Source organism: Larus michahellis, chromosome 2 (genome assembly GCF_964199755.1).
Source record: "Larus michahellis chromosome 2, bLarMic1.1, whole genome shotgun sequence".
NCBI lineage: Eukaryota > Metazoa > Chordata > Aves > Charadriiformes > Laridae > Larus > Larus michahellis.
Window position 1 is genome coordinate 19,001,690 of NC_133897.1, and position 18,108 is coordinate 19,019,797.

Here is an 18,108-nt window from a genome sequence, read left to right on the forward strand (position 1 = left end):
TTGAGGAGGGAGCTCTATGAACAGAGAATACAGGAATCCACAAATTCATTGTCAGGATATTGGTTTCTGCATTTAAGTGCTCCAGGGATCAAGTGCTGTAGAAGACGTTTTAAAAGTAGAATAATTACTGTTAGTCTTTGAAGTTGATGCTTTGCTGAACTACTTGTATTGTGCAGGCTCAAAACAGGTTGCTTGATCCATAAATGCTAAAGTTGTTAAGGTGCAGAAGTTGCATTTTCCTATATGACTCTTTGCTTTTATGAGTACTGGTGTCTTTGTTTTTATTAACATGACCCTATTTGTTTAGGGGTGGAAATTTTTTAGAAGATGCTGTTTACCTATTTCTAGGCAGCTATGGAATGTTTTTAGTATTTTTTTTCTACTCTTAGTGGTTTAATTCTACATTAAAAACTTGGTCTGTTTTGAGCTAAAATAGCTTCCAGTAATAACCAAATTATCAACTCATTACAAGTCAGCTACAAATTACACCTTGCTATTGTTTCTTTGAGTGATTTGCCTAAGTGTTTTATGACTGTGGAAGGCATGAAGCACTTAGTAGAAAAATGCTATTGGTATTTTCTATGTAGACTTGTTACACAAATGGAATAAGCTGCCAGCCAGGCCTCAGGTGTATAGTTCAAGATGGCTGTCATGCATTTGACACCTTCACCAGTGTTGACATTCACTGGACACAGTGTTGAGAAGAGTGGGCTGACATAGTGAATGACATAATTAAATGTTTTAGCCAGTGTATTACTCGGTTTCCGAGAGTGTGACACAGATCATAGCTCTGAAGGAAGTAACTTGCTTTGTCTGCAAACAGCTAGTGCTGGTATAAGAAAATCAAACCAAAACAACTTAAGAAACTGGATCAGGCCCTGGTGGAAGTCCGTACAAATAACGGATGATGCCGAGAATATTGAGTTGCCTCTTGGACATACAAATTAGGGGGGAACATACAATAAATTGAATTACAAACTTTGTCTTGTCCAGAATGGTCTTAGAAAATGCTTCAGACTCTGTTAAGTCTTATTTTCTTGACCAAAGATTTCACCCCAAGTTGGACAGCAACTTGTTTGATAAGGCTTTAGAACCCATGTTTTTCTAGAGGAAAAGAAGTCTGAGTTCTGCCTAGAGCAATTGTTAATTTGACTAATTTGCAAGTCCTTTAATGTCTTCTGCTGTGGCAACTGTCAATAAAATACAGTACAACACATACATTGACATTTAAGTATTAAATAAAAATAATGCAACACTTTGAAATCTGTAGATGACAATTTATTGGTGTTAATGGGACTCTGTTGTGTTCTAGTGCGGGATTTGATAATAGAAAGGAAAAATGCAAGGAAGAGAAATCAAAAATACTGCTTCTGCTTTTATTTCATGAAATACTGATTCCGGAAAAAATGTCATTAAAATATACAGTATATTTTAAGGGGTGATCCTAAATAGTTTTATATAAAAAGTATAAATAAAAATACTGTTTCACAGAATTAAAAAAAAATAAAAGTAGAAAGGTAGGTAGTCCTCAGAGTAAATGCTGTCTTCCCCTGTACATCTTCCATCTGAGTACATGCAGAAACACCTCCTGTACATACTCACAGCTCATTTTCTTTGTGTGTGTGTCTGATGCTTCTCATGGCTGTGTAGAGGGGACACAAAAGCAGATGCCTACACTTGGGGCATGGAGAAGGGCTCTGCATGCCCCACTCTCTCTCACATGCAGCAGTTTTTGTGGGGGCAGGCGACGAGGGTGGGGGTGGCAGTGATGGTAAGCAGCTGTTCTCTATAGCAGGTTTCCTCCCTGCTGGGAGACACCTCCTTGGAAGGCAGTGCTGTTTTCTCCTCTAGCAGCTTCCTGTTAGAAAAGCTTTTTTTTGTAGAGCATCCTAGAATTGCAGAAGTGCTTTCTCCTTCGGCCTGAATGCTCCATGACAGCCCCAAGCTGCTCCATGACCTGCCCCTTCCCTTTGCAGGGGCAGATACCGACGAAGTCTCCAAAAGGAGTAAAGTTGCTTTTTTTTTTTTTTTTTTTTTTTCCGTGTACGTGCCTATGAACCAAGGCTAGCATCAGTCAAAATCAGGAAGGCTTTTAAAGTTGGTTTGCTAGTGAGAAGGCTTTCCCTTGCAACACAAATATTATGTGTAGATGGCTCCAAGAAACGCACAGGCAAGCATTTTTGCAGGTCTGTTAAGTAGTTGCTCAGCTGTCACCCTCTGGGGATAGGGGAATGTAGCTGAAGTCATTCTTGGTAAATAAGAGTAGCTGTCGTGATGTGAGAGCCTGCCTTCCTGTGTAGAGCTTGGGTTAAAATTATTAGGCAGAGGATACTTTAACATTTCCTTCCTTCTCTTTCCCCTTCTTTTGTGCAAGGAAAAAAAAAAGGTAGTGTGCCAGCAAATAAATAGGTCAAATACAATTACTTATACAGAAAATCCTCAGTTTAAGAGGGGGGAGAAGGAGGAGGAAGCTTGGAAGCTGCCTTAAGAGCGCTAAAGTTGGCCTTTGAATTTTTTATTTTTTATTTTTTTTTTCAAATAGGAGGCAGGTGGAATTGCAGTAATTTGTAAAATGGCAGCTAAGTAGGAAGTTAAAATGATGCCTTATGGTAAAGGCAGATAAAATGCTGAATATGTGCTAAATTGAAATGCCTAATAGCTGTAATTGGATCAAGTTTGTTTTATGGAACTAATAGTTCTTCAAAAGCAAACTTGAATTGTATATAAAGATTGGTCACTTTTCAGCTCTGTTTTAAGAAACAATTTGGAATTTTGTCACTGTAAACCACTTGCATTTCACTGCATTAAATCTGTAAGAAGCTTTCTAGCCCAGGAAGTCAAACAGGAGTTAAGCGTTCAGAAGTCTTTCTCAAGCAAATGGAAGTTGGAAGGCCTCCCTTAAAGTAGGGATTGGGCCAAAACTTAACAAATACTAAGATTGTGCTGACCCTTGTTATGCTTCTCAGCCTGCCCTACTCACCTGCATTCCTCATGCTTACATCTGTGTTGGTGCAAAACAAAAATGCAGATGAGGTGCTGATGTGAGGGGTAGAAGGCTACCTAATTGTGCCTGCTTCCCGTTTAGGGTAAGACCTTTTATGTGTTAGCCACTTGAGTATTAACTTTTAAATAATTCACTGTAATAAAAACAAAGTGAGACAGGGATCCTGAACCTGAGCCTCTGATGCCTTTGTCCCTGTATTAGCCTCTGTCAGACACTCACGCTTCAAAGGATGTCATGTGGCCAATTTCATTAAAGTCACATCATCCCTCTGGGGTCATGGCCAAACAGTAAATATTGCTGTAGGGTAAAGAACGCTTCTCTGGGGGGGAAAAGTAACTCTTCCTGTTGCCAGCTCTAATGACTCTGTTTTGAGTGTTGACACTGTGTGCTTTTCATAGGGTACTCACTACTGGAAATTCAGAAGTGCGTGTAGCGTCATCTGATACAATGTAGGTTTCAAGCCTTTCTGCTTGCAAAGAAAAAACTATGAGATCTCTTTATTTTCTGACTTTGAAAAGAATATATTTTTTTTTTTACATTAACCTTATTCTGTTGTAGCTAGAAACAAAGTTACCAACTCAAAGAATTCAAAAAGCTTGAAGTATTTAAAGGCGGGAATCTAGGTATCTTTCTCTGAACAAGACTACTGAGGGACCAATATTAAGTTTGTCTGTCATCCACAACCAGTTTTTTGTATGTTAAGAGCAGTTTAATATGTAAAACCATTTTAAAGCCAAATGTGACTCCAAAATTTTTGCCTGCTCAGTTTGACAACTCAAAAAAAAAAAAAAAACCCACACCAAAACAAACAACCCCAAAAAACACCTGAAAAACCAATATAAAGAAGAAGCAATACCGACAAGCTACATCTGGTTACTGTTAACAGAAGACTATGTAATCAGCAGATTGCAAATAATGCTGGGAGAGGTTATAGTTAAAAGATGAAGGTAAAATTTCACTGAAGAGAAACTTACCTACTCATGTTCAGTTTTGAAAGAAGTATTGATTTGGAACCTAGATTTTCTCAAAATAATCTGCCTTACAATAGGTTATAAGGAAATAAAGAACAAAGAAAGGCTTCTCACCCATTCTGATAAGGAAATCGAGACAGGAATGATTTCTTTAAAACTGCACAGAACTAGTGTCAGAAGTGTGTTAACCTGAGTGTCTGACACCCACGTACAGTCTGCCTTCTGAAAAAATCTTTGATTACATAGTCTCCCTAAGTCCATATCTTGATTTCTTGTAAGGAAGCCATATTCTAGACTTGGTGCTTTATTGTGTCCTTTCCTCAGGCATCCCGGACCTTCATGTAGAAGTACCCTTCCAGCTGCATTTCTTGCTCCGACCGTGTCATCTTGTAATACTCCAAAACTGCTCCACTGATGAGACAGGAGGCAATCTTGTGCAAAAATCTATGAGGATGCCTATGGGGCAATTGAATTGCCTAGCTGCAGATATGTAACAGCACTTCAAACGGTCTTATGGCCAGCTGCCTTTCAGTAGGGATGTCTCAGATAATTCTCCCTTGATTAATAAAGGAAATACCTTTTTAAGTAAAAGGTGAGGTTGGCGAAAGAGTCATCAAGAGCAATCATGGGGCTTTTTTCTGTTGTGGTTCATGGCTGTGATTACTTATCAAAGGTGATGGATCTAGGGCTGGTTATTGCTTTTGCACAGCATATATATAAAAAGTTCTGAGTTTGTCAGACACTTACTGTTAGACTGGCACACTTTTAAAATCTTTGTTTCCAATGATCAGCATTTATATTGGATGGTATTTAGTGATGGCTTTCAGGGATCCTACCTATGGCAGGATATAGAGTGGAATTGGCTCTTCAAATTCAAGAGTTGGAGAAATAGTGATATACAGTAGGGGAAGTGCAAGCAACCTGCATAGAGATTTGAAGTTTCTGCAATCTGAAATTGGAGAGTTCATAGCTGAAATGTGCAGGAGAAAACCTGCTAGATGTGAGTGTGATAAGGATTTTTGCTCCAGTGTGCAGGTGGCCTTTTGTATTTCTGTGCTTATAGATACATTTGCTCACATAAATGACTTGTGTGGAATGTCCCTAGCCCTAGTTTTCCAAACGCCGTTTATAACTCAAATAATAGCTTTCTGGTTCCCTGAATCATGACTAATGTTCCCCCATGACTTGTTACTTGGCATGGAAACTATTAAAAACAGTTAGTTAGATGGCTGCCTCCTGAGCCAGCCAGCAATGTTCCTCAAATATCTGGACATCCTTTGGCTACCAGTAGATACTTCTGATTGCCTCACACCCTACCCCTTCATGCCGTTCTTGGTCTCATCCCTTTGGCATCAGTTAGAGAAACCTGCATACTACCTCTGTACTGTTTAGACTACCAGAACTGAGCTTGCTGGAATTGCTGAAATAGTTGCCTTTAAGCAAGTAAACCTCTTACTTGGTACTTACAGTCAATGCTCAACTGTCCCAAAACATTGCTTGTCCTGTCCAAATCCACAGCTAAAATTCTCAGTCCAGGTACTCTGAATTCCTGGCATGAGTTACAGAAGCAGCCTCACTTTTGGCTTTGATAAATGCCTTGCATGGCTGTTGCAAAGACCTGTTTTGCCCATTACCTTAATTGCATTACTCCTTTCCAGCCCACTGCTGACTGTCAGTCCTTGGCCAACCTCCTGTCCCACACTGTTAAAACCCTGCGGATGTGCCCTAGCGGATGTCTTTTGGAAATGCAGCGAGGCTGACTCCTATTTCTTGAACCTGAGACTGTGGTTTCTTTCTCTTAATTTTGTGACAAACTTTAAAACTTCATCCAGGACTGCCACATGCTTGGCGGGTTTTCATTGGAAAGGCAAAATTGTTCTGCTTGCTTCTTTGAAACATCTCTCTGCTATGATGCTTGCGAGAAACCCCAAACGATACTGCTGCTTACCATGCTGTGTTGTTTCTGGGAACATCCTGATCTGTCTAGTTCTTTGCCTCGGCACTGCAAGCATCCCCAGCAAGCCTACACACTGTGTTTTTGTTCTGGTGTGTATGTCATCCAGGATGCTGGTATATGTCTGAAAACTCTCCTGTGTGCACAGTAATGCAACTAGCGGGAGGAGAAGGGAGTTGTGCTCCATACAGCTTCTGCGGGAGTTCTCAGTGCTGCTCTTCTTCTTTGATTAAGCTCTTTTCCTTTTGTACCTCCTGTCTCTTATTTTATAGATCCTTCTCAGAACAGTCTCTTCCCTCTTCAAGCTGTGCACCTTATGCACGCTGCTGCTTCTTTTCCTCATGCCTTACATTTCCTTCCTTCCTGACTCTGACCTTCTGGGTACTGATCAGGCAGTTGATGATGGTCATGGTCTGCCAACTGGCTGGCTGGCCTAGAGGCATTTGTAGAGATGCTTGAACCTACATTAAACATGCACCTGCTATTCCTTTTGGTTTTCTGATGTCTTTTTTCGTATTTTTCTTAAAATCATAATGAGTCTAGACCTTGCTGCCTAAACTGTTCCCAGTTACACACAATTTTTTTAATTGCTTAGAGAGCACTACATTTGGTTTTCAGACCAAGAAATACAGCAAGCTTGACCTCATAAGCTCAGGCAATAAATAGGAGAAAATGTCTCCTCCTAATTAATTAGCTTATTAACCATGATTAAATAGCCATATGGTTCATCTTGCTTTGATTCATTTGCTTTCCTCCCTTACTTCTGTCTTTTGGAACAGGAGTTCCTTTCCCATAAGAATGCCTGGTCCTTTTGTGTTCCTTCCTTCTGCATTTTCCTGGCTGTATGACTCTTGCTTATATTGACAGCAACAGAGAGGACGTGTACAGAGTTTTTTACTTATAGAAGGCAGTATGACAACAGTTACTAATTCTTCTGCACGATAAAAAAGTGTGTGTATTTGTCTGTATATAGTTTAACTAGTAGCAAAAGAGATGAAGCTCACCTGATGTAGTGGTAGAGATAGGAGTAAAGATCAAGAGCTGTTTGGCTTCAGATATTTGTTTAGTATGTTAAACAGCCATAGAAAGGTTTGAAATAAGATAAAGATTCCTGAATCATGCGCTAGATCTTGGTATTCATATTATTGCTGCAGTGGAGGCAGAATGTAACAGTGATTAGGGAGGAGGTGGAAAGACTCACCATAAGTGCCGAGTGACACTGCTTAAGGGCAGGAAAGAGAGGAAGCTTCTTGGTTTTGTATTTTTGAGGCAGGCAAACTTAGTAGTGGAGGCTGGGTAAGAAACGGTGCCACCCTTCCTTTTAAGCCTTTAAAAGGTTTCTATCTGTGGCTGCTAGGGAGGGATGGGACCACGAGTTTTACTTTTTGGTCTCTTTTAACAAATTCCTTGTATTATGCTATTGCCTTTGGCAACTGGGGAAGTAAGGGGAAGGGTCACATATTCCTGTGAGAGGGGAAAGCAAATTTAATTGCTAAAAGCCTGTTTTAAAAATATAATGTTTGGGAGACTACCCTGGCATCCTGGAAACTGAGGCTTTGCCATGAAATAAGTATGTGGGGACAGAATTGGTTTAAATGCCTTAATTCTGCCGCTCTGCTGATGAACCTCTGCCCAGACTGGAAGTGAATGGGATGACTTTCAAATTTACTTACCACAGCTAAACTTCTTCATTTGAATTTTGGAGCAGGTTTTGTGTTTCTGTGCTTGTAATATAAATAAGGGCAGTGGCTTTCAACCTCTTTTGGTTTGTAAACCCCATCTGTCTTTCAGTGGTTTTGCAGACTTTGTCAGAAATCTCACATATGCATATTGCTGTGTAGCATTTTTTAATTGCTCTATAGCATGTTGTTTAATTGATGGTTGAACTAGATGATCTGAAAGGTCCTTTCCAACCTAGGTAATTCTATGATTCTATGAATTATTTTTTTGTCAATTTATGGATGCCTTTAAACTGGTCTGTGTTTCTTGGAAGAGGAGGAGAAGTTGCAAGCCGCACTTTGAAATGCTATGCATTAGGAAGCTGCTTCTGGAAGTGACAGTTTATTTCCAAACAACCTCAAAAAAAAGCATTGGGATTATTTTATGTTTTGGGGGTTTGTATTTATTTGGGTTTTTTAAATCAGTGAAACTAATTATTTTCTCCATTCAAAAACACAAGTCCTCCCCTCCCTGAATAAAATTAGAGAACTCAACTTTAATTTGTTTAAAATTTTACATTTGTTTTCCTTATGAAGCCAAGTTTTCATATTTTTTTTTCCCTCTGCAATCATGAAGACTGTAAAAATAGTGGAGTCATATAGTGACTTGATTCTAAGAGCTAAAATTTCAGAATAACAGTCATTAAAGCACTGCCAACACAGTTTTGGGCAGCCAGCACTGTGCTGGCTTGAATCAGATTTCAATCAATAAACCAGAGGTGAAAGGCGATGCGGCTCATCCTGTTTGCGATCTCCCTTTTCTTTATTTACCATTCAATGCAGCAGCTAGGATTTCTTCAAAACACGTGAAGGTTAAGTGTCAAAACAACAGGCAAGTCTATTCTTCACTGTATAGCTGAAACTGTGGGTTTGTGAACGAGTTCTTAAATTCACGTTGCCATTGAAATAGCATTGATTTGGGTTTGGACTGCAATGGTCAGCAGAGGGCTTTTTAAGCCTTTACCGCCCATGAGGAGCCTGGCAAACAAATCTGGCAAAGCTTGGCTAAACTTAATTTTGACACAAGTACTTTTCCTGTGATCACGTAGTCAGACATAGAACTTTTGATGACTGAGCGAGCCAGTAAAAATCTCTGTTAGCATACTGGGACGTAGCTAATTACCAGTAGACAAAAATGATTTTTTTAATGTAATTATCTGTAGTTTAACCTGTCCTATCAGTTGTGATGGATCTGCCATTAATTTCTACCTTTTTCCCCCCTTTTTTTGCCAACGTTAAGTGGCTAAAAGCCAAGGTAAGAAGTGTTATTTCTCCTTTGACCCACAGTGCCTCATGTGACTGATAGTAGAGGCTGCAGAGCCATTAAAACTGAAAACTAGCGCTCTCTTATGCTCTTCTCTGCTTTCCATAGGATATTTAGATTAAACATGCTATACTTGATTTTTTTTTGTTTACAGCGTTTAGCGTGTGTCAATATATCTGCGATACATTGACATCTGCATTTATACATAGATACATTAATTTCTCTAACACATGTAGTGCTTTGCTCTGAATTCAGTAGATGCCTTGATTCCCTTCACTTACATTTTTTGCAGGAGACTTCCCAGACAACCTGAATGACTCTGCTAGTCAAATAGCAGGGGCAAATTGAGAAATTCTGGGCCTGTGCTGACTGTATTGTACTGTCAGTGTTAAAGTTTGATTTAAATTATTAACACCTGAACGGAGATGAACACAAATGTGGCTTCCCTTTAAAGAAAAGAGGATATAAGAGATTTGTGCATGGACCTGTCAATTGCCTACCTTTCTGATGTCTGTTGTAAATTAATAGCAAAAATAACATCGAGCTTGTATTTAGACTCTTTATATTTACTGGTGTCTGTCTTGTGTGTTGCTGAAAACTTGCTGTTTGACAGCTGTCTGGGAATTCTCACTTCATATTCTTACACTTAAAAAAAAAAAAAAAGCTGTCAATAATAGAGCTGCTCTGTTATAAAAATAAAATCATGTTTTCCCTTATTTCAGCATGGAAATAACCAGCCTGCAAGAACTGGCACCTTGTCAAGAACAAATCCGCCTACACAAAAACCACCAAGTCCTCCTATGTCAGGCCGGGGAACTCTGGGGTAAGAATGAAGACTGTTTGGTCCTGACTGTGTAATAGCAAGTTTTAATTGTGTCGGTGTTGGTGTTTCTTTAAATATGTGGATAAATGGCAATTCTGATTGCTTTTAGCAAAAAATGCAATTACCTTTCCTGTGTAAACCCTTTCAACTGCATTGACTCTTATTTTCGTGATGACCTTTTGAAAGAATGTTTTTTCATGGGGGAAGGATTTATTATAGATATGGGTAAATGAGGAGGCTATTGTTATTCCTGATTTTTGGGGAGAAATCCTTAGTGACACAAAAGAATATCAACCAGGTTTTAACGTCAGTTGGGGAAAGACTTCATTGTTAAAGTTTTTGTCTACTCATTTCTCAATATTGTAAGAGGTATGAAATGGCTGTTAGTGCCATATTTGTTGCATTATCTAAAGAAAATTCGTGGCATTGTAAGCATATTGGCAGCATTGATTCTCGCAGGCTTGTGCATTTTTATTTTTATGCTTAGATGAGGAAGGGTTTTGCTATTCCCAAGTCCCACTGTGACCGGAGTTCCCTGCCCTAGCGTCTATTTTGCTGCTGTGGTCCTGTGGGGAGTGAAATCTGCTTATCTTGGTGTGCCAGCAAGTAGTCGTTACTAGAGAGCAGAACATTAATACTTGAGAAGCTCAGAGCATGTGCCATATGGTTTTGTCTGTCCAACATCTTCCGAAAGGCGTCCTAAACAAGACCTTCTACCTATTTGTCACTCTCAGTCTTTCCTTTATGCTGTGGGTAGGAGTGAGGCACTGTAAAGCTGCCTGGCATGGTGTTTTGGCTTCAGGTACGTTGTCTGGGAGAGGTGGGGAGCTGGAAAAATGGGGAATAATGAGACGGACAGGATGGGGATCGTCAAGGAAAATTAGAAGCAGCAACTCCTTTTGTGACTTAGTGATTTTAGTGAATCCTGATTTGATGCTTTGCTGCTTCATGATGGCAGTGTTTGTTGTGTATTCTGCAGAGAAATTACCCTAGAGGTTTCCTCAGCATGTTTGGTGAAAATTCCCATTGCTCAAGGGCATGCAATCAGTATTCCAATTGTCTCTCTTATCCCAGCTGGGAAAGAGTTGTTTATCAGCCTTGGGAAGCTGGGTAGTGCTTTCATGTCCTCTTGGACGTTTTCTAGTGAAACAGCAGCCTTGATGTACTGGTGAGCTGCCTCTCTCTAATGCTCCCCCCCCCGAACAAGCCAGAACTGTTGGGTTGCCTTAGCTGATGCCTGATAAGGATTAATCAGCTGAATGTCGTTTCCAGATGAGCTTGACAAGAGGCAGCAGTTGGCTGAGGGGGAGGAATAATGTGGGTTCGTAACAGAGATTTCTATCTGCCCTTCTTATTCAGGAAGTACAGCTCTTGTCTTGAGCAGCCGTGTTCTGCCAAAGCGTGAAATATCATAGGCATGACTGTTTCCCTAATATATGCAGAAAAAATTGCTAGAAACCACAAGGATAGTATTTTTCTCCTTTCTATCTAGAAAACAGAGATAAGCGTGTAAAATCAGAACGAGCTTGGTGTGTAACAGAGGCCTTTAAATACGTGCTGCTTATTGTGCAGCTTGTTCCTCCAAGGCAGGACTATCTAAAGGAATATGGTGGGGAGGGAGTCGTCCTGCACAGAAATGGGATGGGTGAAAAGCAGGGGGTCTCTTCACCAGACCAGGGAGAGACTGAGGAAAACCTTGGATGCTCAGGCTGGAAGTACCACAGGAGGAGTGAATTGCTGGAGCTGGATGGAGGGAGAAGTTGCAGTCGTGCCTTGAGGGTCCTGGGGCAGAGCAAGGCCTTGGGTTCCCTGTAGCTCTCCCTGGTGGCAATGGGCATCAGCTCTGCACTGGGCAGTGTCAGGAAAGAGCGTTTTCCTCCTCTGCGTGAGGCTGGCAGAAAAGCAAAGGGAAGAATTGGACTTGAGTGATGGAAAGAGATCAGTTTTGACTTCTCTGGTGCTTGGCAGTTTGAATTCTTCAATGAAGCTGAGAAGAAGAAAGGAGAAACTGAGGCACGGTGGAACCTGAGGATGTAGTGGGGGTTTGCTTTTGACAATATTTTAAAATTGTAGAGGCAAAATAAATAGTACTACAGAGCTGAGTAGCAGTTCATACTGCCAGTGCATTCCAAGGTAGAATATTTTAAAACATTAGTTTTCAAGGTTATATCTGTTGGAAGCACATTTAAAATCTTCCCTGCTTATCATTTCATTTGGTGGTATTTAGACCCCTATCTCTTACAACTGGAATACAAAGTTTCTTTATTTTTCCCACGACTGATCTCTTTTGGCAGATCTATAGGTGATGGCAGGCTGCATAATAAATCATCTGGAGTTCTTTATATAGACAAACTAATTTACAAACACCACAGTGCATGCAAACAATTATGGTATTTCCACTTTTCTTTTTGCAAGGTTTTAATAATAAAATGTTATAGTTAAAATTTAGTACTGTTGCATTCTATATTGTAAAATACCAGGAAGCCGTATAACTTATCAACTCAGTTATGACCAGTAATTGAACAAATGATTAAATACCAGTAGTTTAGTATTTTTGTTTTTGCTTAGCTGGTGCATTGCCAGATTCCACATCTTGCAAGGGATCTCTTAGTTACTGGTGAGAACTGGAGAGCTCTGCAATTCAGTACAATAAATGCACTGTTCTTAAGGCAGTAATGGGTCTGGTAAATAGATCTCAGAAGATCTGCGTTATATTTCTGACTTGATGCAGTCTGCGAGGTGACCTTGGAAGTCTCAGGGCTTCACCACTTTGGTCTGCAAATTGGAGATGATGAAGTTGATCTATGAGACGCTTTAAGATCTGCTTAAGTGATACGAGATTGCTTGATTACTCTGTGAAACAATGCTACTAGGAAGAGCACTGGTGATTGCAAATGTAACTTGTTCTGTGAATTTTTCAGCCTTGCTCCTGTCTTAATGAGTTGAATACCTTTAGCCAAGAATACTTTTGGAAAGCATTTGGAGGGGAGGGGAAGGGAAGGGGGGAAAGAGGAAAGTGTTACAGTGGAAGAGTTTGTCACGTGCAGTGTACTGAAAGGTAACCCCAGAATATTATGCGGATGTAACTATTGTATGTTATGTAGTTCAAAGAAAATGCTTTGGGAAGTAAATTTAGTTTAGGCTTTTTTAACCGGTTTACGTGCTGTAGGCAAACTTGTATGGATCTATCTACATGAGAGCACTTTAGAGAGTTTATTGTGACCTGTCTACCCCGCCTGGTGGAATCTGTTTAATATACTGTAATGTGGGTCACTGTGCAGTGATCTCTCTTGAAAACCTTAAGAAAACAAATGGCTTCACTGCTTCATTCATTTATCCTTTTGATCTTCTGATCCTTTATCTTTCTGTCTTCAATTTTTTTTATTTTTTTTTTTCCCCTTGACCAGACGAAATACTCCTTACAAAACGCTGGAGCCAGTCAAACCGCCAACAGTCCCCAATGATTACATGACCAGTCCTGCCAGACTGGGCAGTCAGCACAGTCCGGGAAGGACGGCTTCCTTGAACCAGAGACCAAGAACACACAGGTAGAGCATTTTCTCACTGTAACTCTTTCCTGCCTGGCATGATGATGCTTACTAAAGTCACATAAAAGCTTTGAAGCTTTGTGCCTGTATTCTAGCACTCTGCATTAATGGAATTTCACTGTATTTTTGACTTCTGTAACACATAGAAGTGTTGTCATACTCTATAGAAGCCTTATTGTATCTAGCAACTTACTTTCATAACCACAGGCCTCGTTTTATATAACCAATGTATATTGTTCTATGGTATTTGTTTCCCAAGAATAAGCAAAACTTCGAAATTTATGCACTTGAAAGGTAGGGCGGTGATGGGTCCTAATGGGTTTAAAGCTGCATTGTTAACCTTAGCCTAAAACATACTCAGGGGTTTTTTTTGTAGTTTTCCAGATCACTAATTGCAAAGGGAAATTTCTGCTGATTAGAGACACTGTGATGAGGTTGTCTGAAAGAGCTGATTGCTTTCTTTTGGCTAAAACTTAATGCTCAATCAGTGCTAGCATGATAAAAGCAGAAAATAAAGCCTATTCACAGACGCAGGTATTGGCATCAGCTAGTTGTTTCCACATGCTTAAGGGCTTTGATGAGAGTACTGTGTGTTTTGGGTGAGAAGGGTGTTCCAAGTGTACCTTTTTTAATGTTTGGGTTTTTTTCATGAATTGCAAAGCTAGATCTTTCTCTGAGCCTCTTAAGTGAGCAGTTTTTTCAACTTGATTTTTCTCATAGGCTTCAAACTCCAGGGAAAAAACAGATGAAAGAATTCAATGTAGTTAGAAGTAATAGGTTAGCTTATTTTTCAGAGAGCTTTTCTTAATTTTTTTTTATAACTCCCAGTAGGCAGTTAAACACGGTAGGTCACTAACAGGGGTTGAGAGAGTATTTTGGACGCAGTTGATAATGAAATATTGCCAGAATGAAATAACTTCTAAATCTGTCTGCAATGAAGATCCTGTTAATCTGTTTAGCTGGCTACTGTGAATGCTCCCTACTCTTGTCTCACAAGATCTTCTGTTATGTAGACTGCAGTTAAAAATTCATCTGCAACCATGGTGACAAGATCAAGGTCTTCAGCAGACAGAACACTAATTTTGAAGGAATTATCTTGGCTTCCATTTCAGATAGCTGATTTTCTTTTTCGTAACAGTGTTGTTTTCTTAAGATACATTTGAATGATTTGCTCTTGACTCTTGACAGCACCGATTTGTACCTACCCAGGAATGGTGAATAAACTATAACATCACTGAGTACTCTCTAATTAACATGGATGGGCTGGGCTAAAGTGGTGTTTTGGCTTCAGAACATCTTGACTACTTAGTTGCCTTTGTATTACCCATTTAATCCATGTAAATTCAAACCTTGGCCTGAGGAGTACACTCGGATAAGAATAAGGACAGATTCCACCTGTATCTTGATTCTTTTTCAGCTTCCTCACTGAAAAGGGGTGTTGTGTCCTCCAAAGGCACGTAGAAATGTTATCCACTAGTTCACTAGAAGTATGTTCTGTAAAAAAAAAATCTGTATTACTGGCTTCTAATTTGTATGTCATATAATGGTACTTAAACAAATTGCGACCTGGCTGTACTGTTACCTTTCAGACTATTGTAGAAACTGTCCTGGTTTCAGTGGGGATAGAAACAAACTTCTCGTACACAAAAAGTGAGTGCACGGGTGGGAGAGAATGTTAGTTATACAGAAAATTATCCACACCATACATCACCCCAACTGCTGTTCTCAGTTAAAAAGTTCTCAATCTAAACTTCTGTTCCAAGTAGCAGAAATGCTCCTTCATCTGACAGCATAAATAATCTTAAAAAAACAGTTACAGTTTAGGCATGAACTCTTCCAGCCCTGGCTTATTACTTTCACTTATTATGAGGCCCCTGAACTATTCCTGCAGTTGTTACTCCATTGCCTAGAATTGGTTATGGTTGCTTACCTTTTTATTTTTTAAAGCATTTAATTAGACATTTTATCCATAGTGATGTTTATCAGCTTAGCTAATTCCATTTGTTAGGAATGTAATGCAGCCAGACTTGCTTAGCTGTATGCAACTGTAGGTAGAGACAGAGGCATTTTATAGGGGATTTTTCAGCACTCTATAATTGAGTTAGGCCAGCAGAGCTCACACAGTAAGTGTGGCTGTTGATAGGCCATTGTAGGAAGTGCTGTGCTAATACTTGTGTTTTTCTTTTATAGCGGTAGTAGTGGAGGAAGTGGCAGTCGAGAGAACAGTGGAAGCAGCAGTATTGGCATTCCCATTGCCGTGCCTACACCTTCACCGCCAACCATTGGACCAGGTATGCGGGACTCTTCCCATGTTAACTTAAGGCTGTAATGTCAGTCGCTTGTGTTTGTAGAGGGATTTTAACTGAATATGATGGGGTAGAAACCATCCTGAAACACAGTCCTAGTCAGGAAATAGCTTATGAGTGATGAGGGACATCTAAAGGTTTTAATTCTTTACCAAAAGTACTTGCAGAACAATCACTTATGGAATAGCACGTGGTTAAAATACCTTTGTTGGTCCATGTTTTTAGAAGATAATTAAGGCGGGGGGATAGGAGGAGAGAAGTGATCCTTTTAAAGCTTAAGTATATTATTAAATGCCTATCTACAATTTGGCATTTCTGAATGCCCTGAGAAGCAGCAGCAACTATGTACACGTTTGATGGGAAATGTTCTCTTCTGAAGTAGCCTTCTAAATTTACCCTGTGCTAATGATGGTATATATATATGGGGTTTTTTTAATTAAAGTCTTTACTTCAAATAAAATGCAGAAGATGACCTAAGAAAGCATTGTTAGTAGTAGAATGCAGGCTTATCCACCAGTGTTGTTTGTGCTATGATTACAGTCAGAAGTTGCTAGACTATGGTGGAGATCATTGAGAGAGTCAGGGAGAACTAGTGCATATAAGATAGCACAGCAATAAGAGAGAACCATGCAGGATCTCTTGACAGCAAAAGCATACTGCCTTGTCTTTAAGAATGATGAATGGTAAGAATGTGTAAGATCCTTCTTTATTATAAGCCAGCAGGTTTATTATCTTGGTAATAAACCAACTCAGTCGCTTGTTTACTGTCTGTGTATTTTGTAAGCACATAAAGCTAATTTGCACAAAAAAATAGCGGAGTTTTGGTGTAATGTAATTTTACTATTGCACCTCTTAAATTTCTGTTCCTTGGATGACAAGTCTTCACTTTCTTATGCACATGTAGGCTTTCCTTTCCCAGGTGTTTCTGATCCTGCAGAGGTACAAATAGACACGAAATCTTACTATTGTCTGGCATCCCATAAAAATCAATGGGAATAAAGATCTGCAGGTACAGAACCCTGTGTAGGATCAGGGCCTCAGTTTGTATCCGTTGACCACAGTTGAATTTCCGTATTTATTTGGAAAGCCTATCAAATGCCCGTGCTTTTTTCTTTTTTAAATAAATGGCCTAATTGGGAATATAAACTATTTTATTAGCACACATTTCTGTTCCTCCTCCTCCTGGAGCCCCGCCAGCACCACCACTGCCACCACCTCTCCCGATGGGCAGTCTGATAGGTGAGACTTGTGTCAATGCTGAAGTGATTGCAGTCATGCTGCATAATCAATAATCATCTCTTCCTAATGGACTTAGCGAGGGTGTTTTTTTCTTCTGTAATGGGGTCTACATGATTTTTAATATAAAAATCAGTTCTGTGATTTTTTTGTTTGATTGTTTTTAAACAAATCTAATCTCCACTAATTTCCTGTGGTTAAAGCCTCCGAAGGTAAACGGACAAAGTATGGGGAAAAGGCTGCCAGTTGCTTGAAATCTCTGTTCCCAATAAAGCTAAGATCCAATTAGTCTTATCTATAAGAACTCAAAATCAGCTTGAATATAGGTATTGTGCTGTATTGCTCCTGCAGCTGAAACTAAGCCGCAACAGTTAACACTCTGGCTTAAAAATGGTAGCTGATGTGTAGGGTGATGCGTGTATTCTATCCTGTGGGCATAAGGTGACTGAAAAGCAGAAGTGTCTGTCACAGTGGCTTGTGTTTGATTCTGTAATGCTGCAGGCGGGTGGCAAACACCACCCTTTCCTGTCACAGGCTGATGACAAAATTCATTGATTGTGTTACGAAACTAGCTTTGGAGGCTTTGACCCGCATAACCCTTTGCACTTTCCCTTACTGAAGTGTTAAGCGAAAGTGACTTTGGATAGCGTTACAGGACTGCAAAGTTCTGATCGCCCACCATTTGTGTATATGTATGTGTGTGTGCATTTTCGTATATATTTATATATATTTATATAAGATATATACATATGTATATAAAAGCACAAAACATTTTATTGCAAAACAATATTTGCATTTAAAAATTGCATTGATCCATGTGACCTCAACATGTGAGTTTCATTAGTTTGCAAGTGTGATTCTTTTCTCGTCTGTCAGAGGTTAATCCAACAGGGAACTTAAATTGTTTTAACCTTGAAATTTGTGCAGCAAGCATGTGAAAGGTAAAAATGGGTGTTCATCCTGAAGAATGAGTGATATGTCTGTCAGCTGGCATTGGTGATTCCGATTTGTTGGTGCAAATTCCATCAATATAAAAGCACAACTAGCAAATATAGTTGATAAATGTGTCTGAAGCTCGTAACATTTGTTTTACTGTTTTGTTAGAGTGTCTTTTTATATTAGATTGGAGACAAGTTCTGCTTCACAATGGAAAACATTTGCTTTGAGCAGAATGTGGATTTTTTTTCTGTGTGCTTTTTAATAAAGGGTACTGCATGTAGAGTAATTGAGATATGCTTAGGAGTTGGAAGCTGATCCAATTTTCCAATCCACTCTATCAAAGTA

General features: G+C 39.6%; 1 protein-coding gene across 12 annotated transcripts in view; it reads left to right on the plus strand.

The window, feature by feature from the left end:
• The window catches only part of ABI1 (abl interactor 1), an 82,206-nt gene that overhangs the window by 53,709 nt on the left and 10,389 nt on the right, over positions 1–18,108 (plus strand). For 3 of the 12 annotated variants that reach the window (XM_074574411.1, XM_074574414.1, XM_074574418.1), the window contains exons 4-8: positions 8,888–8,902; positions 9,634–9,734; positions 13,142–13,282; positions 15,473–15,573; positions 16,747–16,827. In XM_074574411.1, the coding sequence (XP_074430512.1) occupies positions 8,888–8,902; positions 9,634–9,734; positions 13,142–13,282; positions 15,473–15,573; positions 16,747–16,827 (439 nt within the window). The remainder of the gene's footprint in view (positions 1–8,887; positions 8,903–9,633; positions 9,735–13,141; positions 13,283–15,472; positions 15,574–16,746; positions 16,828–18,108) is intronic. The other 9 variants (XM_074574423.1, XM_074574413.1, XM_074574421.1 and 6 more) reach the window with 3 other exon arrangements.